This window comes from Erinaceus europaeus, chromosome 10 (genome assembly GCF_950295315.1).
Source record: "Erinaceus europaeus chromosome 10, mEriEur2.1, whole genome shotgun sequence".
Classification (NCBI taxonomy): Eukaryota; Metazoa; Chordata; class Mammalia; order Eulipotyphla; family Erinaceidae; genus Erinaceus; species Erinaceus europaeus.
This window is the reverse complement of record NC_080171.1, coordinates 16864058-16887285: the sequence shown is the minus strand read 5'-3', so window position 1 is coordinate 16887285 and position 23228 is coordinate 16864058. Positions and strand designations below refer to the sequence as shown.

At 42.7% G+C, this 23228-nt stretch overlaps 2 protein-coding genes across 9 annotated transcripts in view; one reads left to right on the top strand and one right to left on the bottom strand.

The window, feature by feature from the left end:
* CLTA (clathrin light chain A) overlaps positions 1–867 on the top strand; it is a 17958-nt gene extending 17091 nt beyond the window's left edge. For both annotated transcript variants that reach the window (XM_007524089.2, XM_007524091.2), the window contains one exon: positions 404–867. In XM_007524089.2, coding sequence (XP_007524151.1) covers positions 404–575 — 172 coding nt within the window. In that variant the 3' untranslated portion in view covers positions 576–867. The remainder of the gene's footprint in view (positions 1–403) is intronic.
* A 1387-nt stretch (positions 868–2254) lies between these two features.
* GNE (glucosamine (UDP-N-acetyl)-2-epimerase/N-acetylmannosamine kinase) overlaps positions 2255–23228 on the bottom strand; it is a 62488-nt gene continuing 41514 nt past the window's right edge. For 5 of the 7 annotated variants that reach the window (XM_060199184.1, XM_060199185.1, XM_060199189.1 and 2 more), the window contains exons 4-12: positions 20099–20251; positions 16996–17208; positions 13248–13335; positions 12062–12272; positions 10834–10963; positions 10264–10485; positions 9373–9555; positions 6212–6328; positions 2255–4493 (exon numbers count right to left, since the gene is read on the bottom strand). In XM_060199184.1, the coding sequence (XP_060055167.1) occupies positions 4258–4493; positions 6212–6328; positions 9373–9555; positions 10264–10485; positions 10834–10963; positions 12062–12272; positions 13248–13335; positions 16996–17208; positions 20099–20251 (1553 nt within the window). In that variant the 3' untranslated portion in view covers positions 2255–4257. Of the gene's footprint in view, positions 4494–6208; positions 6329–9368; positions 9556–10263; positions 10486–10833; positions 10964–12061; positions 12273–13247; positions 13336–16995; positions 17209–20098; positions 20252–23228 lie in introns of those variants that run through there. The other 2 variants (XR_009551961.1, XM_060199188.1) reach the window with 2 other exon arrangements.

The following is a 23228-nucleotide window of genomic DNA, read 5'->3' as shown; positions in this document are numbered from 1 at the left end:
AAGTTTAGAGGCTATAGTGCCAAGACCTCTGGGCATCGTAGAAGTCTATAAACCTGTCAGTACTTGAAACTCGGTACAGCCCGATATAAGCTACCGTTCAAGTTCTTGACCAGCCTTCTGCTTTGCTCTTGGTAAATGCAGTGCGGAGCTGGCTAAGGATTTGCTTTTTGAATGCTCTGTATCCACAGAGAGCCTCGAACCAAACACCTGTATTCCAACATTTTACACAGCCCTCCAGTGTTCAGGAGAGCTGGCTACATCCTGTCCCTGGGTGCCCTCTAAGGAAAGCCAGGTGCCACTGAGTCAGGCCTGAGGAGGCAGTTGCTTCTGTCACAAGGCAGCCAGCCAGCAGGTAGCACAGGGCATTCTGCATTAAACCAACATACTTTGTTGTTGCTTCCAGGGCGGCAGAAGAAGCCTTTGTAAACGACATTGACGAGTCGTCCCCTGGCACTGAATGGGAACGGGTGGCCCGTCTGTGTGACTTTAACCCCAAGTCCAGCAAGCAGGCCAAAGACGTCTCCCGCATGCGCTCTGTCCTCATCTCCCTCAAGCAGGCCCCCTTGGTGCACTGAAGAGCCACCCTGTGGAAACACTACATCTGCAATATCTTAATCCTACTCAGTGAAGCTCTTCACAGTCATTGGATTAATTATGTTGAGTTCTTTTGGACCAAACCTTTTGTCTTTAGAGTTGATCATTGTTTGTGATTGCATGTTTCCTCAACTGTGTTCTCCCTGGCATTCAGAGAGGAGGGAGAGGCGGCAGAGGGAGGGGGAGAGGAGGGAGGGAGGGAGGGAAGCCTCCCTACGGTGGCCTCAACCTGTGCTTTTGTGCATTATTCTGAGAATAAAATTTCTGTTTCAAGCAATAAACACGCATCTTCTTTATTGACTTCAACATGTGCTGTACTTTAAAGTGAGGTTGGAAGAGACAAAGAATTTTCCTTTTGTCACTCGTAGGACTGAGCAGGTATAGTCACTGGGCATCTCTCTGCCCCCGCCTTGAGCTAAAATAGAGCCTGGGTTCTTTCCTACTGTCTGGTAGGAGTCTGTGGAGGTGTTTCTTGCCCACTTACCAGAGCGGGGAGGCCCTCACCAAGCTAGACACTTCCTCCCAGATGACTTTTCTCACTGTCCTGGTCTTTAGGGGTTTGGATGATACGCTGCAGCAGGGACAGGCCGTACTTGCTCCTCAGTGTTCAGCCGTTAAGCCCAAGTCAGGGTGGCATTGCTGAGTGGCTGATCCATTATTCTGGAATCCTGTGGCACATGGGGAGGGGTCTGAGCCGTCCTTAGCTCTGTACTTATGTTTCTACCGCCACATCCTACCTACTTCGAGACATTGCTAGCCTAGGCATGGATGCTCACGTTCTCTTACACGTGCGGTAGACACAAATCACACAGTACAAATATAGAACATTTCCATCAAAACTCTGAGCTGCTGTTCAAAAAATATATATGTATATATATATATGCACTGCCAAAATACAAACCCAGGGCTCTGCTGTGACCAGTTACCCTCTATCCTCCCTCCTAGGTTTCTCACCGGGCTGACTCATACTGCTATGAGCACTGCTCATCTCCCAGCTCTTTTCTGGCCGCTGCTGTAAGCAAGCAAATCCCTTAGTTGTTTGCCATGTGGGACTTTGAGGCTTTGCCACTGAAAATGTCATGACACTGGCAACTTACCTTTTGGTGTCACCTGGCCTAGTCTTAGCTCCCACATCACAGACAAAGGCAGGTTTGTTTTGATTTCCTATTTCAGTCAGGCAGTAGCTGGATAATATGACAAAAGTGTTGCTGCCTGGTTTCCAGAAAGCTAGGTCTTAAGTGGCAACGGGAACACTCACTGGTTGTCTTTGATCCACGCTGTAAAAAAACAAAAAAGCCTACTGTTTTGAAACCTCCATGTGTGAACACAAGCTAAACAAGCCCACATAGATCAAATGGAGGGACTCTGGACTAGCCAGAAAGCGTTGCTGAGCCAGCCAGTTCCTAGAAGCAGCTCAGCCACCTGCGGTCTGTCCTAGCTCCAGCCACTCTGCAGATGTACCAGACGCACTGTCAGATCACCGCGCAGCTTTCTCCAGTTCCTAACCACAGAACCCCGAGAAAGAAAACTAGAGTTTTATTAAGCCTCTTGAATTTTGAGGTGGTCTTTTAACTCATCAGAGTAATTTGGGATAGTTTCTAAAGCCTGTTTTTCCCTTTAGAAAGTGGAGGAAGTTGGTCCAGGGTTGAATATTCAAACATTTGGTTTCAAACTTTGCTTTATTATGTCAAATTTTAAATGTTATATATAACAATGCCTTCTGTTTTCTTGTTGAGAAATCAGTATTACTGATAGATGTCAAGTTATATGACTTTTCAAAAAAGTAAGCGATCATACGAATGTCTTCAAGAAGGGAAATGTTTTTAGCCAATTAAAAATAAAACAAAATACAAAATTTCCACAAGGAAGTGTATTTTTTCTTTAGAATTTATCTCCACAATAACAAAATGTTCACATTAAAATAAATTAAGGTGTGATTATGAAATTACATTGGACTATATTAGCCTTTCCTTGAATTTAATAAAACCCAAGATTTGGTTTTTAGATCCAGTTATCACCCTTCCAAGTATTTGGTAAGAAACGTAGCAATGCAATTGTCTAAAGTAGAGTCATTAAAGATTTCACCAAGGAGCAACCAATGACACATCCTGTCACAGACACTGATGGCCAGGCAAACGAGCTTCTTCCCCGGGAGCAACAAGGAATGTGAACAGAACCAGAACCTGGAGTTCATTTCGGGGCTGGTAGGGTTCTGGAAGTCAGTCAGCCTTTCTTACATGAACCTGGCTCGAAGAAAGCAGTTCAAATGCAGTCATAGATTCTTCCACTTTTCTATGCTAACACTGAAACAGTATATTGTAGAACTTGAGTTTTGCTAGAATAATCTGAGGGAAAAAAAACGCTTTTTCAGATCATCTCAAAGTACTCATGGAACTCGATACTAAATACTGGACTGACAGAATTTCCACAGCGTAGAGGAATATTTGATAACCACAGAGAAGATCAAGAATATATCAAGTCATCTGCAAATGAGATATTCTTATTAAAGCTTTTGATGGCCGATAGTGAATTATAATATTCACAGATGAAAGGTTTGAAATAAAAGGCTGTATGCCTTAGCAGTAACAGCAGAAAGGAACCTGGGCTCAAGCCCTGTCTGTCTCTAAGACTTAATTTTAGTCATAAGCTTTAGGTCTATCACACACATACACACGAATCTTAGTTTGGGATCTATTACATGGGAGTTAAAATACCTGCTTCACAGACTAAGAGTTCACAGTCATCTCTACGAAGCACCGGGTGCAGTGAGACACCCAGCAAGCACTTGATAAACGGAAGCGGCTAGAATCCCTTCCACACCGTGGCTGGTAGCAGTTCTGGTCTTTGCATCCAGCACAGAACTTTACTGAGCCAGAGCAGACTCAGCAATGTGAGCTCTTAAGTGTGACCCACACAAGCTCTGCCTTAATAGACGCTCCAGGCCTCCTCCACATACTGTGAGCTGCTGTTGAGGGAGGGGTGCTGCTTGTCGGTAGCCAAGGTCTTTGGAGACTGCTAGCCTTTCAGAGGCTACAGCTCATGGTGACTTTTCAGCTGTCTGGAAGAAAGTAAGAAGGCCACTGTGACTCCTGGCCTAAAGTTGCTTCCAGTCCTGCTGTAGTCTTAACATCTTTCAACAGGTGACTTTTTGGGAGAGAAGTGTCTTGATCATGGTTACTATTTCATAGGTATATACATACTTGAACATTATCAAATTGTACATTTTAAAAAACACCCCAATAAAACTGTTCAAATTTTTTTTCCTTAAGCCTTTCATGATGAGATTCCCTTCTGCGCCCTGTGGAGTCCTTTTCTGCAGTCTTGAGTTTAGGGTCAGCAGAAGAGCGAGTGCTAATCCAAGCTCCCGCGTCAAGTTCCTCCTCTGAGCGATGCCTGCAGATCTCAAGTGGTACATCTAGGAAGCAGAGCCTCCCTCGTCTATGACTCTAGTTCACTTTGGCACAGAACTAACTAACACATACTGTTTGAGCTGACATGACCCCAGAAAGGGTAGCATCTACAAAAGTTGGGGAGCAGAGCTATAGAAGAGATTAAAACAGACTTCTCTGTAGAGTCCCCCACCAAATACCAAATTTGCTTGTCAATAAATGTTCCTCTAAAAGGCAGCTCTTGAGTCTTCATCCATGTCTCCTCTAGATAGGTCTAGTAGATCCTGCGAGTTGTGTAGTCCAAAACCATGCTGGCAGCACCAAGGAGGGCAGGGTCTACCAAATTGGAAACCACCACATCTACATCCTGAACTGAGGACAAGGCTTGCTGGCGGATGACGTCTTTGACAATGTGGATGTAGTGGCTGGCGAGGACTCCAGACAGGATCACAAGGGAAGGATTCATAGTGTGGAGGATGTTCACAATCCCAAGGCCCAAAGCTGTTCCAGCTACAGGAAAACAGAAAAGTTTCAGGCAGAAGCCAAGTCAGTGCCAAAGAGGATGGAAATGAGCCAGAGACTAGGGTTAGTTAGGCCGAGTCACAAAAAAGAAAAGCAGTATTTGAAAGAGCGGTCATGATTAACCTTTTTTCTTGAATGACTCGGGTGTATATCATAATTCATTCTTAATGTAAGAATTGATCACGTCACACTTAAAAAATGCTGGGGGGGGGGGGGAACAGCATAATGTTTATGCAAAAGGACTTCCATACCTCAGGCTCCAGAGTCCCAGGTTCAATCCCTCACTACCGTAAACCAGAGCTGAGCAGTGCTCTGATAAAAAAACAAACTGGGTATAAAAAGTATAAACCAGGGCAGAGGTAGATAGCATAATGGTTATGCAAAGGAGATTCATTCCTGAGGCTCCAAAATCCCAGGTTCAATCCCATGCACCACCATTAGCCAGAACTGAGCGGTGCTCTGGCAGAAGATAATAATAAAGTACATGCCTGTACTATAAGATCTCAACTATGTCCAAACAGACGGGGGAGAGTATTATTGGGCTGTTAGATAATTTCTGCAAAGAAAAACACATCATGGGGTTAGGTGGTGGTGCACCTGGTTGAGCGCAAGTTACAATGCACAAGGACCCAAGTTTGAGACCTTGGTCCCCACCTGCAGGGGGAAAGTTTGCAAGTGGTGATGCAATGCTATAGGTGTCTCTTGTCCCCTCTATCTCCCCCTACCCTCTCAATTTTTGGCTGTCTCAATCCAATAAAGATAATCAGAAAAAAAATACACATTTATTCCCTTTTGTTGCCCTTGTTTTATTGTAGTTATTACTGTTGTTGGATAGGACAGAGAGAAATGGAGAGAGGAGGGGAAGGCAGAGGGAAGAGAAAGACACCTGCAGACCTGCTTCACAGCTTGTGAAGAGACCCCCCCTGCAGGTGGGGAGCCGGGGGCAGGAACTAGGATCCTTACACTGGTCCTTGTGCTTTGCACCACGTGCGCTCATCCTGCTGTACTACCGCCCGACCCTGGGCAGACAACCCCACCAATGTGTCCTGGAGCTCTGCTTCCCCAGAGACCCACCCTATTATGGAGGGAGAGAGGCAGGCTGGGAGTGTGGATCCGGCAGTCAATACCCATGTTCAGCGGGAAGCAATTACAGAAGCCAGACCTCCCACCTTCTGCAACCCACAATAACCTTGAGTCCATACTCCCAGAGGGATAAAGAATAGGAAAGCTATCAGGGGAGGGGATGGGATACAGAGGTCTGGTGGTAGGAATTGTATGGAGTTGTACCCCTCTTATCCTATGGTTTTGTTAATGTCTCCTTTTTAAAATAAATTTAAAAAATATACATCATGACTTTTCTGACAACCAAGTAGTTGGTATCTGAACAGTAATTCAAAATTAAATTCATCTGAATGAATTTAAATTAAAACTTCCTATAAGATGAGCAAGTGACTTTCCCCCTATAGTTGTTTAAAAAGATATAAATAAAAACTTTAAAGGAGGGGGTAATGGGATATTGCTGAGATATCTTAATGGAATTCCCTTTTTTTTTTTCCTCTCTTTTTTTGGCAGTGGGAAAACTACTTTTGAACAGACATTCTGGAACATAGGTCATAGGGGAAGCTGGGTATCTGGGAACTCAGGGAAGCTGGAACACATCCCAGTGCCCCAACCTCTGTGAAGGAGCAACCCAGACACACACTCACCTGTCCTCAAGATGCTCTGGGCCTTGGCATTGCCCAGTTTTGCAGCCTGGATGAGGTGGAGTGCACCCACCGCTTCATCTTTTGGCACTGACATCCCTTCCACCAGGAGCAAGTCTTCTGTTTGAGCAGAAGCAAGGAAGAAGCCGTTAGTGAGCTGGGCAGTCAAGGTTCCCACTGCTGCAGACAGGCAGCAACACTAGTGCTTTCACACCTGCAGAGCTTCGCATTAATTCAGAAGCGCATGTGCTGCTGGCCCCCAAAGGCCCCGACTGCCTAATACACATCATCTTGAGCCCCCACACCTATGGACATCTAATCTTTGACAAAGGGGCCCAGACTATTAAATGGGGAAAGCAGAGTCTCTTCAACAAATGGTGTTGGAAACAATGGGTTGAAACATGCAGAAGAATGAAACTGAACCACTATATTTCACCAAATACAAAAGTAAATTCCAAGTGGATCAAGGACTTGGATGTTAGACCACAAACTATCAGATACTTAGAAGAAAATATTGGCAGAACTCTTTTCCGCATAAATTTTAAAGACATCTTCAGTGAAACAAATCCAGTTACAAAGAAGACTAAGACAAGCATAAACCTATGGGACTACATCAAATTAAAAAGCTTCTTCACAGCAAAAGAAACCACTACCCAAACCAAGAGACCCCTCACAGAGTGGGAGAAGATCTTTACATGCCATATATCAGATAAGAGTTTAATAACCAACATATATAAAGAGCTTGCCAAACTCAACAACAAGACAACACATAACCCCATCCAAAAATGGGGGGAGGACATGGACAGAAAATTTACCACAGAAGAGATCCAAAAGGCCGAGAAACACATGAAAAAAATGCTCCAAGTCTCTGACTGTCAGAGAAATGCAAATAAAGACAACAATGAGATACCACTTCACTCCTGTGAGAATGTCATACATCAGAAAAGGTAACAGCAGCAAATGCTGGAGAGGTGTGGGGTCAAAGGAACCCTCCTACACTGCTGGTGGGAATGTCAATTGGTCCAACCTCTGTGGAGAACAGTCTGGAGAACTCTCAGAAGGCTAGAAATGGTCCTACCCTATGACCCTGCAATTCCCCTCCTGGGGATATATCCTAAGGAACCCAACACATCCATCCAAAAAGATCTGTGTACACATATGTTCTTGGCAGCACAATTTGTAATAGCCAAAACCTGGAAGCAACCCAGGTGTCCAACAACAGATGAGTGGCTGAGCAAGTTGTGGTATATATACACAATGGAATACTACTCAGCTGTAAAAAATGGTAACTTCACCGTTTTCAGCCGATCTTGGATGGACCTTGAAAAAATCATGTTGAGTGAAATAAGTCAGAAACAGAAGGATGAATATGGGATGATCTCACTCTCAGGCAGAAGTTGAAAAACAAGATCAGAAAAGAAAACACAAGTAGAACCTGAAATGTAATTGGCGTATCACACCAAAGTAAAAGACTCTGGGGTGGGTGGGTGGGGAGAATACAGGTCCAAGAAGGATTCAGAGGACCTAGTGGGGGTTGTATTGTTATATGGGAAACTGGGGAATGTTATGCATGTATAAACTACTGTACTTACTGTTGAATGTAAAACATTAATTCCCCAATTAAAAAAAAAGAAAAATTAAAAAAAAAAGAACTTGCTTCTAACTAGACAATTCTCAACTCTGGCCAGAGTCTCTATTGCCTGCTAGGGAGATGCAAATCAAAGCGACGATGAGGTTTTCTACCTCACCATTCAGAATGGTGATATCAGATGGTCAAGATTATGGCCGGGAAAGTAGCTCAGCCGGCAGAGTGCAAGACTTGCATGTGTAAGGTTCCCAGGTTGATCCCTGATGCACCATGGTCCAGGGTAGCAGTCTGGTCTCCCACATGAAACTCTTCCCACCTGATTTAAATCATATACATATACATATACATATATATATATACATATACATATTCAAGAAACAGAGCCAGCAGAGTAGCTCCCTTAGGTGATGTCCCTACTTTGATATGCGTGCAGCCCCAGGTTCAAGACCAAGCACTACTGCACTGGAGGAAGCTTTGGTGATACGGTATCTTTTTTTCTATCTGAAAAAGTGGAACAGGAGTAGTGAAGTCCTGACTAAAACAACGAAAAGTCAACAAATAGTAAATACTGGTGAGGATATGGGGGGGAGGGGGACGGCCCTGGTCTGTTGGTAGGAATGTATAAATTGGTACAGTCACAATGGAAAGCAGCATGGAAGTTCCTCAAACATTAAAAATAGAACCACCAGGAGTCGGGCGGTAGCGCAGCGGTTAAGCACACATGGCACAAAGCGCAGGGACCGGCGTAAGGATCCTGGTTCGAGCCCCCGGCTCCCCACCTGCAGGGGAGTCGCTTCACAGGTGGTGAAGCAGGTCTGCAGGTGTCTGTCTTTCTCTTCCCCTCCTCTCTCCATTTCCCTCTGTCCTATCCAACAACGAACAACATCAATAACTACAATAAGGGCAACAAAAGGGAATAAATAAATAAATATATTTTAAAAAATAGAACCACCATATCAACTGCACTTCTGGGTTTCTATCTGAATATGAAAACACTGGCTCAAATACATATATATATATACCCCTGTGATCACTGCAATACCATTCACAATAGGGAAATAACCCAAGTGGTGCCCCGTGATGGGTAAAGATGTGACACACACACACTGGAATACTAAAGTCATAAAAAGATGAAATCTTGCCACAGCATGGATGGACCCTAAGGGAATTATGATAAGGCAGATAAACTGAAATAAATCAGGAGACTTTGTATCAGATGATTTCCCTCGTTTTGGAATGTAAGAAAACAAATGAACAGAATGGTCGTTATCGGAGGGGTAAACTACATTTGGTGGCAAGCATAGTGTAATTTATATACCTGCTGAGGTGAGAAATTATATACCTATGTTAGGTAACCAGTATTCCCTTAAAAAATACACACACACACAGGAAGGAAATGGGTATTAAATACCCATCCTGTATGAGGAGCTGAGACAACAGAAAGAAAGAAAAAACTCCTCCCTACTGCCATCTAACTAGAGATACCTGTCCACCTCCACCCTTGGAATTTCTGCTTTGCAGTATATGAGTGCTGTTTGACTATTTGCCAATAGTTACTGAGGAAAAAAAAACCAACCATCATGTAGTTTTTTTGCTTCCCTCTGCAAGGCCATTCCAGAGGCGTATGCTTCAATACAACCACGGCTTCCGCAGGAACAATCGGGCCCACCCAGTGACACAACAAGGTGGCCAAGTTCTGCAGCACAGAACGAGCTTCCGTGGATCAACTCGTGTTGGTGGATGATCCCACCACCAATTCCTGCAGTGAGAGACAGCAGTCACCTAAAATAGAAAGCTGATATGGCAACGCCCCTTATGTGCTGCAGGGCTTTGGAATTTGAGAATCTCTGACGCCCACTTCCTCAGATAGCTGAAAGTTACTAAGTACTAAAACTGTCTGGAATCATTTTGGATGGAGATGTTTTTAGCAGGTTCTGTTAACATTCTGCTACATCTGTCTTGGCTCACTATGTCAAACAGGTGGCTTGGCTGGGGCAGACAGCTCCATGAAAGCTCATTACTTAGTGTTACTATAACACCTCATTCTTACCAAGGCCTTTTGCAACACTCAAGCAAACATCTAGTTAGACATACAATGCCCAGAGGCATTGGCGAGACTCAATCCAGGTGAGACAGGGCCAGCAGATTCATGTGGACAGTTCCAGATGGTACTCTGCACAATTGAGAGGTGCTGGTGGAACTCTCTGGGTGAAGGGAACTTAACTAGATTGCTTTTGTTTAAAACATGTAATTGTTATGTTTACGGGTCTCACACAAATCCTGAGAATGGCTCATGCTCAGGAGAGGCCTGAGTGGGCTCTAAGATCTCACATGGAGCTCACCTTCAGGCTCTACTCAGACAGGAAATGGTGGCTAGGGGAGAGCTACAAACTATAGGGCTGAATTTTGAAGGCCTGTGCCGATAAACACCCCAGCACCTGAAGTAATCTTCTCTTAGCTCTCTTACCTGTGCCAGTGATCAGTGTCACAAAGTTCTCCAGGCCTTTTCCTTGGCCAAATTTCCTTTCTGCAAGGGCGGCACAGTTGCCATCATTGTCCACCCAGACAGGGAGATGCAAAGTGTCAGAGAGAGGGGTCCTGAGGTCCACAGAGTTCCATTCCTGAATTAGTTTGGTTGAATGCAGCACGATTCCTTCCCTGGGGTTTACACGACCACCAGTGGAAATGCCTAAGCTCCAGCAGACATAAAAGAACATAACTGATCTGAGCAAAGTGTGTCAGCTTTCGAGGTTTGGAATACAGACCAACACACCCAAGCTTCCCCGATGCAAACATTACATTGAGGCCTACAGGAAACAGCAGGCACTTCTGAGTTCAATCTGTAGCTTCCCACAGGCTTAGAATATAATCAGTGTATTTCACATAATGTTCATTGGTGTCCCAGGAAGTTCCCGTTCTTAGGACAAATAGACCTGCAGCTATCTTTACACAGGGTAGACGGTAACATTCAGCCATGTATCAAAGCTCAGGGTATACTGAAATGGATATTTCTTGGGATAGGTATTCATAGTCTCACCTACGCCCAAAATTCTGCAGTTCAGTTTCACAGCTTCTGCTGCGGCTTCTACACACATCTGCAGGATTAAGTTAATCCTTTCTTCATAGGTTTTAGGGTTGAACTGAGTATATTTCTTAACTATTTCTCCCTAAAAAAGAAAACAGACAAGATCTGTCTTACTGGTAGTAGCTAAGGAGGAGAGACATAGAATGAATCTGAGCTATTTTCCGACTAATCAGATATTGCCCTAGGACAACAGCAGATTCAGAGGACTGCTTGGGAAGGGAGCTTCTGCTCGGACAAGTTGAAGTGATTTCCTGGGAAGTCATCTGGCATGTGGCTGTGGCAGCAGTGACAACTCCAGAGCCAACCAGATGGCCCCTCTCTTCAGTAGATGTTGGCTAATATGAAAATAGTTCAGTAAAAGGTTGTATTGTACTCTTTCATGTAGACAAAATTTTCTTACTGAAACAACTACGTAAATATGCACAGTAGTGAAGCTTGACTCATCTCCTCTTAACAGAATTCAGTAGTGGTCTACCTGGGTAATAGTTCCTTCTGATTATTCATGTTTTTAGACTTTTTTTTTTTTTTGCTCTTCTCACTTGTGCATTACATTAAGTGAAATTCGGAATAACGTTGGTAAACTTTTCAAAATTCCCATAGAAGCGCTGGCTGCATTATGTTAGGCCTATAACTCTGGAATCTATAAATACTCAGCAATCCCATGCAGGGCATCTTTCAAGACTGTATTTATAGTAGAGTTTCATTAGACTTTAAATGTAGATCATGTAAGTTTAGATTATTCTGAGAGTTATTTGTTGTTCTGAATAGAATCTTTTTTATTGTTATTGTTTCTTGAATCCATTTACAAGTGTAAAAGCTATCCAGTATGACTGTCATTTCTAGCTGTTACCAAGTGTAAACTTTCAGGTCTCCTGAGTGGCAAAAGCTTTCCTTTCATGTGCTCCAGATGTTTCTAAGCCTACTATCTTGGATTCCCTGAGAATTTTACTTATTTGAAATGGTAATGACTAGTGAAATGGTGGGGGAAAAAAATCACTGCAATGGAACAAAAGTTAACAGTCTAGACAAATGTTTACAAGCTCTCCTTACCATCCAATGATACTTTTAGAAATCAGATATTCTTGCTGTCTGGTTCTCTCTTTCTCAAATATATAAATCTTTTAAAAATCAGATATTACTATGGGATATAAAGCTAAGACCTTAAGAGTTATTATTTTACCTTCATGCTAACTATTGCAACTCGGAGATTTGTCCCACCAAGATCAACAGCCAAAGCACTTAGGGTTTCAAGAATGTGGTCTATGTCTTGTGATATGTTCTCCTTCACTGGAGGAAAGCAGAATTTCTTTTGTAGTGGCTCTTGAAGATCAATAGATTTGAGAAACTTCAAAATCCTTGGAACAGCATTTCCATCCCCATATATCTTTGAACTGCAATATCCAAAAAGTCTATTAAATCAAATGCTTCTCTTACAGATGTCAATAACACTGAGGATATGATATTCATGGAATCAGAGACTTCAGGTAATAACTTGTACATCTTCCTTTTAAAATAATAACATTATCTGGATCTCCTTAGGAACATAGTAATCAAGTGCCTATTAACAATGCAATATCTACTTCTCCTGGTGACTGATATGTAACTATTTCCACCCTGAAATGCCATTAATAAATTAACTTAATCAAAATAAAAATAACTTTGTTAAATCTATTTCAGAAAATTGCAAAATATTTGGTGTATTGAATTGTCTTCTTATTTTTGCTTTTCTCAATTTTTATCTCTACATCTGTGGGGTAAAGGCTATTTTCAGGAAAACAATACTCAAATACAAGGGAAGCTCATTAATTTGAGTAGAAAAGGGGGTTCCTAAATTAAAATGCTGAACTAGACTAGTTTCTTCCAATTTTTAAAATTTCTCTCTGTCCTATCCAACAACAACAGCTATAACAAGAACAACAAAAATGGAAAAAATGGCCTCAAGGAGCAGTGGATTTGTACAGGCACTGAGCCCCAGCGATAAACCCTGGAGGCAAAACAAGAAAGAAGAAAAAAAGTTATTCTCCATTGGAATCCTTGATAGAGCAATTAAGGGAATGATTTTAGCAAGCCCTGGCAGAGACCCCAAGGGATGTAGACATTAGGATGAGCAAGCAATGATCCCAGATTAAAAACAGCAACTGGACTCCTGAAAGGATGTACACTCACTCACCCAGGGTTCTGTCACCCAACTGGACTCATGAAAGGATGTACACTCACTCACCCAGGGTTCTGTCACCCAACTGGACTCGTGAAAGGATATACACTCACCCAGGGTTCTGTCACCCAACTGGACTCGTGAAAGGATATACACTCACTCACCCAGGGTACTGTTACCCAACTGGACTCCTGAACAGATGCACACTCACCAAGGGTACTGTTTACCAAACTGGAGGTTCAGTGCTTGCAGGATCTTGTCTTGTGTATCAGCATCCCGGACATGAAGGACATTCTGTCCTGGGTAAATCCAATGGTGGATTACAATTAGTTATAGGAATATCGAAAGAGCAGAAGAAAGTAGTGCTGTGCTGTGCTCATAATTAGGCCTGAAACTCAGTTTCAGATAAGCCTTCTAGAGAAAAATCTTATTTTCTACTTTACCTCTTCATTTTTTGGGGGAGGAGGGGGCGTTGTTGGGATCAAACCTTGGGCCTCCTATATGGAAAACATGCATTCTAACACTGAACTTGACCCTGGCCTGTCTCTGACCTTTTAAAGCATTTTGGTAATATGTCCACATCAAATATTCAAGGACACTAGAGTTCTTATTCTCAAAGACAGTATATCAGTTTTTTGTTGTTTACTTATTAAAATAAGATACACTTAGAAAACTCAAATAGTCATCTAGCATATCCACTTTTTTTTAATATTTATTCCCTTTTGTTGCCCTTGTTGCTTTTTTTTTTTTTTTATTGTTGTTGTTGGATAGGACAAAGAGAAATGGAGAGTGGAGGGGAAGACAAGGGGGAGAGAAATGCCTGGCTCCCGGCATATCCACTCTTGTAATAAACTCTGCTTTTATCCACTTAGCCGTTCAATCATCAGCCCATCAGGTCAAATTAGTTGGTCAGTTACCCAGTCAGCTGTTCAGGTAATCACTTTTCCTGCATATTATTTTCTGGCCTATGTTTGGGAGTAAATACAATAAAAATGTTTTTCTTTCTTTCATTATACTTGGTTGAGAAAAGGAACAGAGCAGACGGATAGTAGTGAGGAAAAGATGTGGAGCGGGGGTAGACAGCATAATGGTTCTGCAAACAGACTCTCATACCTGAGGCTCCACTGTCCCAGGTTTAATTCTCAGCTCCATCATAAACCAGAGATGATAAAGAGATCTAGCCAAAAACAATAATAATTGGGGGCCAGGAGGTAGCGCAGCAGGTTAAGCACACGTGGTGCAAAGCGCAAGGACCGGTGTAAGGATCCCGGTCGAGCCTCAGCTCCCCATCTGCAGGGGAGTTGCTTCACAAGTGGTGAAGCAGGTCTGCAGGTGTCTATCTTCCCTTCCTCCTCTCTGTCTTCCCCTCCTCTCTCCATTTCTCTCTGTCCTATCCAACAACAACTATAGCAATTACAACAACGGCAATGATAAACAACAAGGGCAACAAAAAGGAAAAAATAGCCTCCATGAGCAGTGGATTTGTAGTGCAGGTACTGAGCCCCAGCAATAACCCTGGAGGCAAAATAATAATATTGATAATTAAACAGAATGATGAAGAATCAAGGAAAGGGTTCTTATCTGTTGCTTTGTTTTTAATATGTAAGAGGCTCTGGCATGTTCAGATGATGTGGCGGATAGAGATACTTGGGAAAGAGGTAGGAGGAATAGCTCAACCAACAGAACACTGGAATTTCATGCCTGGGATCCCAGGCACCTCATATACTTAGTAGTGCTCTAGCTTCTCTCTCCCTATCTCCTTTCTGCCTCATGTCACTTTATCTTGTATGTAACAAATAAAGATACTTGGAAGAGAAAGAATGATAAAGATATCTGGAAGAGAGATAACAGGTCTGTGTTCTGTATACTTACTCCTCCTGCCTGTCAGGAACCTTTCTTTTCCAATAGACAGACTGGAGGGACCCTGCACCCTCTAATGTAAAGAAAAAAAAAAAAAGGAAAAGATGGGTAGGCATGCGTTTCTATAGCTGTGGTGGTAAGTACTGGGGAAGAAAAAAAACGCATTGCCAAACCCAGTGTTCAAGTCTCTATTTACAATTCATAAACATTCAGCAGCATTCAACAAATCTCCTTGAAACCCTTCCTTTTCTGGGCTTTCATGATAACACCCTCCTGCCTTTCTTCCTAAATTATTGATAATTCCTTTTCACTCTTCTCTGATAGTCCTTCCACCCTTTACCAGAAAAAAGGGAGGGGGAACAAAAAGTTGAGGAGACCGGATTGTCTAGCCTGCTTCACAGAGGTCTATCTCCATATAGACCTTGCCCATGACTCTGCAGCTGCAGTGAGCCTTCTGTTTTCCAAATACATGAAGCTTGCTCCTGTCTTAGCGTCTTGACATGGGCAATTCCTTCTGCTTTCTCCCTGGTCCTCACACAGCTGATTTCTTGCTATTGAGATCTCAGCTTAAGTGTCATCTACTAAAAGAGGACTCTTCCTAGCCAGCTGAATGCCGCATTTCACATTCCCTGTGTTACAGGCTACACAAGCAGAAATACTGGCTCTATTCTATTATCTTTCTTTCGACTAGAATGGAGGAAGTGCACGAGAGCCCAGCCCTTGCTGGCCTAACTCACTGCTCTAGCCCAGTGCCTAGCACACGGGTGCTTATTACATATTATTTTTGATTTTTTAAAAATTATCTTTATAGTTTGTATAGAGACATTCAGAATCAAGAAGGAAGGGGATAGAGAGGGATAGAGACAAAGATACCTGCAACACTGCTTCACCACTTGCAAAGCTTTCCCCCTGCAGGTGGGGATCGGGGGCTTGAACCTGGGCCCTTGCACACTGTAAACCAGGTGTGCCACCACCCGGCCCCATTACATATTCTTAATGAAACTGAAAGGATCTCCATCTGGTGGTTTCTGTTTTCTCTGTAAGCAGGGAACAAAGTAATCTGTTAGGATTGAAAGGAGAAGGAGGCCTAAAGGTAACAGGAAGTTAGGGTGAGGAGCAGGAAGACAGTAACACTGGAACTAACACCCTGACTCTGGATCAGGTCTTTTGCCATTAACTACAAATATTTTTAATAACCTACGACATGCACATGCAGCTATGATTTCAACTTGGGCTAATGTTAATAATAGGATCTAGCATAGTTAGCAAATTAACTGATAATAATCCTTATTATACTTTAAAGGGACTACAAGCCCCCCCAATAAAAGAGATTTATATACTTAGAACATATTCAACCACATTCTCTCTTAAACATAGTCATCAAAGGCCATAATTAACTAATAAAATCTTATGAGCTCTAATATTACAAAGAAAATGAAAGTATAAGGAGAGCCCTACAATTTTTGGCAATCATTGTGTAATTTACAGACTTCAGGCTATAACTTGCCATTAACCTCATTACCTCATTTGTTCATAAAAGAGCTACAAGCCATAAAAAGAGACAACCAGGGAGTCGGGCAGTAGTGCAGTGGGTTAACCACAGGTGATGCAAAGCACAAAGGACCAGCGTAAGGGTCCCAATTCGAGCCCCCGGCTCCCCACCTGCAGGGGAGTCACTTCACAGGTGGTGAAGCAGGTCTGCAGGTGTCTATCTTTCTCTCCTTCTCTCTGTCTTCCCCTCCTCTCTCCATTTCTCTCTGTCCTATCCAACAACAATGACATCAACAACAACAACAATAAAAAAAACAAGGGCAACAAAAGGGAATAAATAAATATTAAAGAGAGAGAGAGAGAGAACCACACCTCCATGTAGTGGTGACATCGGTATTAAGCCTGGCAGGTGAAATAAAAGCAGAGGGAGGAGCTCTGGGGCCCTGGTGATGGTGGTGGAAAAAGCCCTCACGAGGGTGGGTGACAGTGTTACCGCAGACACCTGCCATGGGGAGGTGGGAGCCGGTTCTCATGTCAACAACTGTACACAAGCCCCCCAATTAAAAAAGGGGGTGGGGAGGAAAGAAATCCAAGCAGAGGTTAAGTACCTGTTTCTCTTCCAATCTGACGTGTTCCCAGATTGATCACAGGTGTTCCAAAAGCTCCAACCTCGCGTACCCCACAGCTGCTGTTCCCTATCATACAGCCAGCATGGGCAACCAGCTGAATGAACTGGTCGAATGGGACGTGTTTAACTGCACGGAAATTGGGATGGTGTTCGATGCCCTTCTTCCGCATCACTCGGACCATCTCTTTGCTCCCTGTGAAAAAGAACCAATTACTAAATGGTTTGTAAAGTGAAATATTTTCATCAGCAACTATAACCCCACTTTCAAAAACCTATTAAATCCCACCAATTATCAGGGAAACTAATTTTAATTACTGTTCTTTTCATAAACGATGCATATCTTTTTTTTCCTAGCTTTCTCCCCCCCCCCCTTTATTGGAGGACTGATGTTTTACATTTGACAGTGAATACAATACTTTCTACATGCATAACATTTCTCAGTTTTCCACATAACCATACAACCCCCACTAGGTCCTCTGTCATCCTCTTCCAGGACCTGAACTCCCCCCCACCCACCCCAGAGAGTTTTACTTTGGTGCAATACACCAACTCCAGTTCAGGTTCTGCTTGTGTGTGAACAGTGCGTATCTCAAGTATCTGGTCAGCTCTCAGTTTCAACGGCAGCAATGGGGACTTTATCAACTGTACTCAGCAAAGTAAACACCTTTTAGTAGTTAGTGCCTTTCCTTTAACAGCAATTAAGAGGCTCAAGACAGAGCAACAGTTTCGACCTATTAAGTAGGGGATTTTTAAATGAAAATGACCTGTTCTGCATACTGTGTTAATCAGTGCTCAGCTATGTTCACATCTACACTGAACAGCTAAAATAAAAATGAACTAGCTAAGCAAGTAACAGTAGCTCGGAGGGCTAGCACTGTTATGAGAAAAGAGGCTGACTGACCCTGTGGCTGGTGTTTTCTGTTCAGCATGCCACTTACAAGTGTTAATAGGAGAGGTAGTAGCGCAGCGCAGCAGGTTAAGCGCACGTGGCGCAACATAAGGACCTGTGTAAAGATCCCGGTTCAAGCACCCAGCTCTTCACATGCAAGGGAGTCGCTTCACAGGTGGTGAAGCAGGTCTGCAGGTATCTATTTTTCTCTCTGTCCTCCCCTCCTCTCTCCATTTCTCTGTCCTATCCAACAACGACGACATCAATAACAACAATGATAACTACAACAATAAAACAAGGGCAACAAAAGGGAATAAAGTTTTAAAAAAACAACAAAAAAAGTGTTAATAGATATATATAAAGGGAAAGTATTTAACACCTGTCTGCTTGCTTCTCTACTCATTTTTCCCCCTAATTATTGCTAACCAACTGATGTAGAGTTGCTGGACTGACCCATAAGGCAGCGCTTACCACACCATGTTCACCGGGGGGGCAGGAGCCACTGACTGAGCAAAAAAAAGTGATCTGTCTGTGTGGCAAAGTAGGTGGGAGACTTGGAATCTAACTCCTTGGAGCAATACTGGCCACTTCTGACACAGCATGTTAGCTATCTCCTGTGATTACTGTACATGACATGCCACAAGTTGCTAGTATTCCAAGAAAAGTAACTGGACTCATCTGAAGGCTTTCTCCTCATGTCTACATCAGAAGCACCAGTTCTGTTTTCCAGAGAATACTACTTTGGGTAACTGGGCACTGAACCAGATAATGACAAAGCGATGCCTTATAATTTCCTGATCGCTCCTTATGACTGTTTGTGTCATCAAAACCCTGGAGGAGGCAAGTGACAGACATGACTTGGGCAGTTCTGGAATGATTTACTTTCACTGAGGAAAAATACCTCTAATTCTAAAGTGTATACCATCAGGAACATCACTGGTAATATTAACAAAAAAGATACATCACAAACATCTACACAAATATTTAAAGGATTAGAAGAGAATATTAATTTTTTTTCAACAATTGATAGATTTATGGAGATGGAACCCAGGCTGGGATTTTTTCCTCTTTTCATGAACTGATAGCTCCCTTTGTTTCCTATAACAGAAGACATCACTCAAACGCCAGGAAGACAGTTAGCATGTTAAGAGACAAGGCTTGCATACCTGTTGAGCAATGTTCTGGTTTCTTTTTTGCTCGTAAAAATAAATCTTTAAAAAGAAATTTCTTTTAAAGAAAAAGACACCAAGAAAGGGATTCTTGTAGAGTAATGTGGCAACATCTCACACTGCACAGAAAGGTTCTACTTCTATTACCAAAGAACACCTAAGTGCCACGTAAACAGGGGCCCCAGAGGTGGACAATAGATAAAGCACTGGACTCTCAATAATAAGGTCCTGGTTTGATCCCTAGCATCTCTCTCATAAACACTTTTAATTCCTTTTAAAAATAAGCTCAGTAATGAGTGGCACCAGCTCATAATAGTTAATATCTAAAGCTCAATTCATGCCTGAGGTCCCAGTGTCCCCAGGTTCCATCCCCACTACCCCCATATGCTCTGATCTATCATAAAAATAAATAAAAACCAAAACTCCTCAGCACGATGCCCTACTCTGGTCTTTCTCATTTAAATGTCCACTTGCCTGCCTGAGGCCTTACTAGCACTAAAAACTATAGTGCCATCCATGAGTAGGTGACCAACCAGGTCAGGCCTGAGGATCAACTAGTTGGGGACTCCAGACTTAAACTGTGTTAAGTCCAAGATTATTTTAAGGCATGGCTAATAGTGGCAAGAGAAAAAGAAATAACAACAATGTTATTTAATCACAGTCAATGAAGCTATTACTTTTCCTAGAGATATATTTTTTTTCAACTTCAAAGGTTTATGTCTCTTGGTCATTATATTTTCTCTTTGGTGAAAATTGGAGAAGAGATTACACATGAAATTATAGTAGTGGTTAGAGATCTTTTTACACGTCTCTCCTACTAAGCTTCTACTAAGCCTGACAAAAACATCATGAACCCTCTCATCTACTATAAGCTTGGGGTTCTGTGAACAGTGGAATGCATTTCAGAACAGATCTTCACTAGGACGGGTGAGGAACGGAGGGGCAATCAGAGCAGCTATGACACAAACAGATTGGAGTTGGAAGATTGGAGTTGGAAGTGGCCTTGCATTTTCAAGTTCAATTACCTGCATCGATATTCGGAAACAGAACTAAGGTCCGTTTGTTAAACGAGATAAGCGCATCCAATGTCAGTTCAAACATCTTAATGGAATGCTTGATGTCTGTGGTCACAGGGTGCTGTAGTGCGACGATGTAATCTTTGGACTTCACATCATCACCTGCTCAAAGACAATCAGACCACATTACTTCACTAGTTAAGAATCTTAAAAGGAGACAGAAGCTAATTCTTTTTTTTTTTAATATTTATTTATTTCCCCTTTTGTTGCCCTTTTTTTTTTTAAATTTATTTTATTTTATTTATTTATTCCCTTTTGTTGCCATTGTTGTTTTATTGTTGTAGTTATTATTGATGTCGTTGTTGTTGGATAGGACAGAGAGAAATGGAGAGAGGAGGGGAAGACAGAGAGGGGGAGAGAAAGTCAGACACCTGCAGACCTGCTTCACCGCCTGCGAAGGGACCTGCCTGCAGGTGGGGAGCCGGGGGCTCGAACCAGGATCCTGACACCGGTCCTTGAGCTTAGCGCCACCTGCGCTTAACCCGCTGTGCTACAGCCCGACTCCCGCCCTTTTTGTTTTTTATTGTTGTTGTAGTTATTGTTGTTACTGATGTCATTGTTGTTGGATAGGACAGAGAGAAATGGAAAGAAGAGGGGGAGAGAAAGACAGACACCTGCAGACCTGCTTCACTGCTTGTGAAGCGACTCCCCTGCAGATGGGGAGCCGGGGTTCAAACCGGGCTGTTCCTTGAGCTTTGAGCCACATGTGCTTAACCTGCTGTGCTACCATCCAACCCCCAATTCTTTTTTTCAAACACCCAATTTAATAGGTGCTCTATGCACATTTGTAAATAAAAAATTGAAACAGCACAAAATTATCATTCAAAATCAGAGTATTTAAAGCATGCTGCCTAATTATGTTCACAATCAAACCTCTCAATGCTTTCTTTATGCTTTTGCTATACAAGTTACTTTACCTCCAATTCCTACATTGGGTTTTATCCCACTCAGACTTCTGAAATACAGACAATACTTGTCATGCATCTATCAGTCTCTTTCTGAGGTTAAATAAGTAGAATTAAAAGTCTACTGAAGTAATTCAAATGAAAAACACATCAATTTTTTTAACTTTATTTTTTCCCTTTTGTTGCCCTTGTTTATTGTCATTGTTGTTATTGTTGTTATTGCTGTCATCGTTGTTGGATAGGACAGAGAAATGGAGAGAGGAGGGGAAGACAGAGAGGAGGAGAGAAAGACAGACACCTGCAGACCTGCTTCACCGCCTGTGAAGCGACTCCCCTGCAGGTGGGGAGCCGGGGGCTTGAACCGGGATCCTTAGGCTGGTCCGTGTACTTTCTGCCATGTGCGCTTAACCCGCTGCACCACTGCCCAGCCCCCAACACATCAGTTTCTGATAAGTTATGATGAAATTAGAAAAGATGTCAAGAGGGACCAGGCAGTGGTGCTACTGGTTAACTGCACAAGGATCCGGGTTCAAGCCCCTTTCCCCCCCAGCAGGAGGAAAAGCCGCACGAGTGGTGAAGCAGTGCTGCAAGTGTCTCTCTTTCTCCCTCTCTATTTCCCCCTCCCCTCTCAATTTCTCTCTCTATGGAATAATAAATAAAGAAAAGATGCCAAGAAAAAAATCACAGATTATCAAAATATTTCTTATAGTCTATATCAGCATAGAGTACTTCTCACAAGGTACTACAGAGTGATTTCAGTTGAGAAATAATGGTAAAATTATAAGCATTAAGGCTGAATTGAATTCATTCAAAATTATTCTCTGTGCTGTTCTCCCTGAAAAACTCTTTGATTCACAGTAGTCACCGCTACATTTAAATCCTTCACTTCACGTCCTTCATCCTCTGAATTTTCTAATTCAACAAAAATGAAATGTAATAGTTGAATTTCTCACCGGGAGCCCCCCCAGGAACCGCCCCCCCCCCCCCCCAGTTAAACAAAAAGAACCGAAGCTTAAATGTCCACAACAAGCCATGGAGAACTACAATATCCACATGGCTCCTTCACGGCTCTGGGTTCATTTTGCACCAGATTCTTTATTTCCATGTTTAGGGCCAGGTTTTGATCTCTGTGCTTTTATTTTACTTTCTTTTCTGTCACTGTCAGGGCTGACTTGTTCAGACAGATCAACAGAAAGAAGGGGGTGGGTGTATGCGTGGCAAAGCAGGCACAGTACAGGTGGGCTACTTGGCCAGTCCCTTTGTGCCTTTTATGGTGGCAGTTTTTCTTTGAGAGTGAGGCTATCATAGAGCTCGTTTGACATAACTTACTGCTCAGGGACAAGTGAAAGGTGAAGAAGAGACATTCCAGCTGACCAATTCCTATTATTCTGGAGGGCCGGGCAGTGGTGCACTCAGCTGAGCACACAAGCTACAATGCAGAATGGCTTAAGTTCAAGCCCTCACTCCCCATGGTGTCTCTGTCTCTTTTCCTATTTATTTATTTGTTTGTTTACATATTTTTCCTTCAGGGTTATTACTGGGGCTTGGTGCCTGCACTATGAATCTACTACTGGCGATCATTTTTTCCATTTTATTGAATAGGAAAGAGAGAAATGAGAGGGGAGGAGGAGACAGAGAGGGAGAGAAACAGAGAGACACACCTGTAGGCATGCTTCATCACTTGTGAAGCAACCCCCCTGCAGGTGGGGAGCCGAGGCCTCAAACTAGGATCCTTGCCTGGTTTCTTGCACTTCTCATTTGTAAACAACTGTGGTAAGCACAAAATAACCATGTGTGATACTTTGTAATTTAAGGTTCTATATGGAGATATTCAGGTGAAAAATGTGCTAGACTAGATGTCTTTTTTTAAACCTGCAGGTGGGGGAGACACTGGACAAGTGTAGTTGCTTATCCTTAGTAAACATACTTTACAGAAACTGCACCCACTAGCAGTGTGTGACTTCTGACACTGCCCCCGTTCCTGTCGTCAGAACTTGATCAGCTTCAGTCCTTCTGCGCAACCCTCTCCATTAGGATACCACCAATTAGTTCTGTATTGTAAGGTTTAATAAGTAGAATATTTATCATTATTATTTATTTATTTGCTGCTGAGAATCAAGCCCAGGGCCTACCCCTAAGCTATGAGTAGTTTTCACTAGGACTGCTCATGTTCT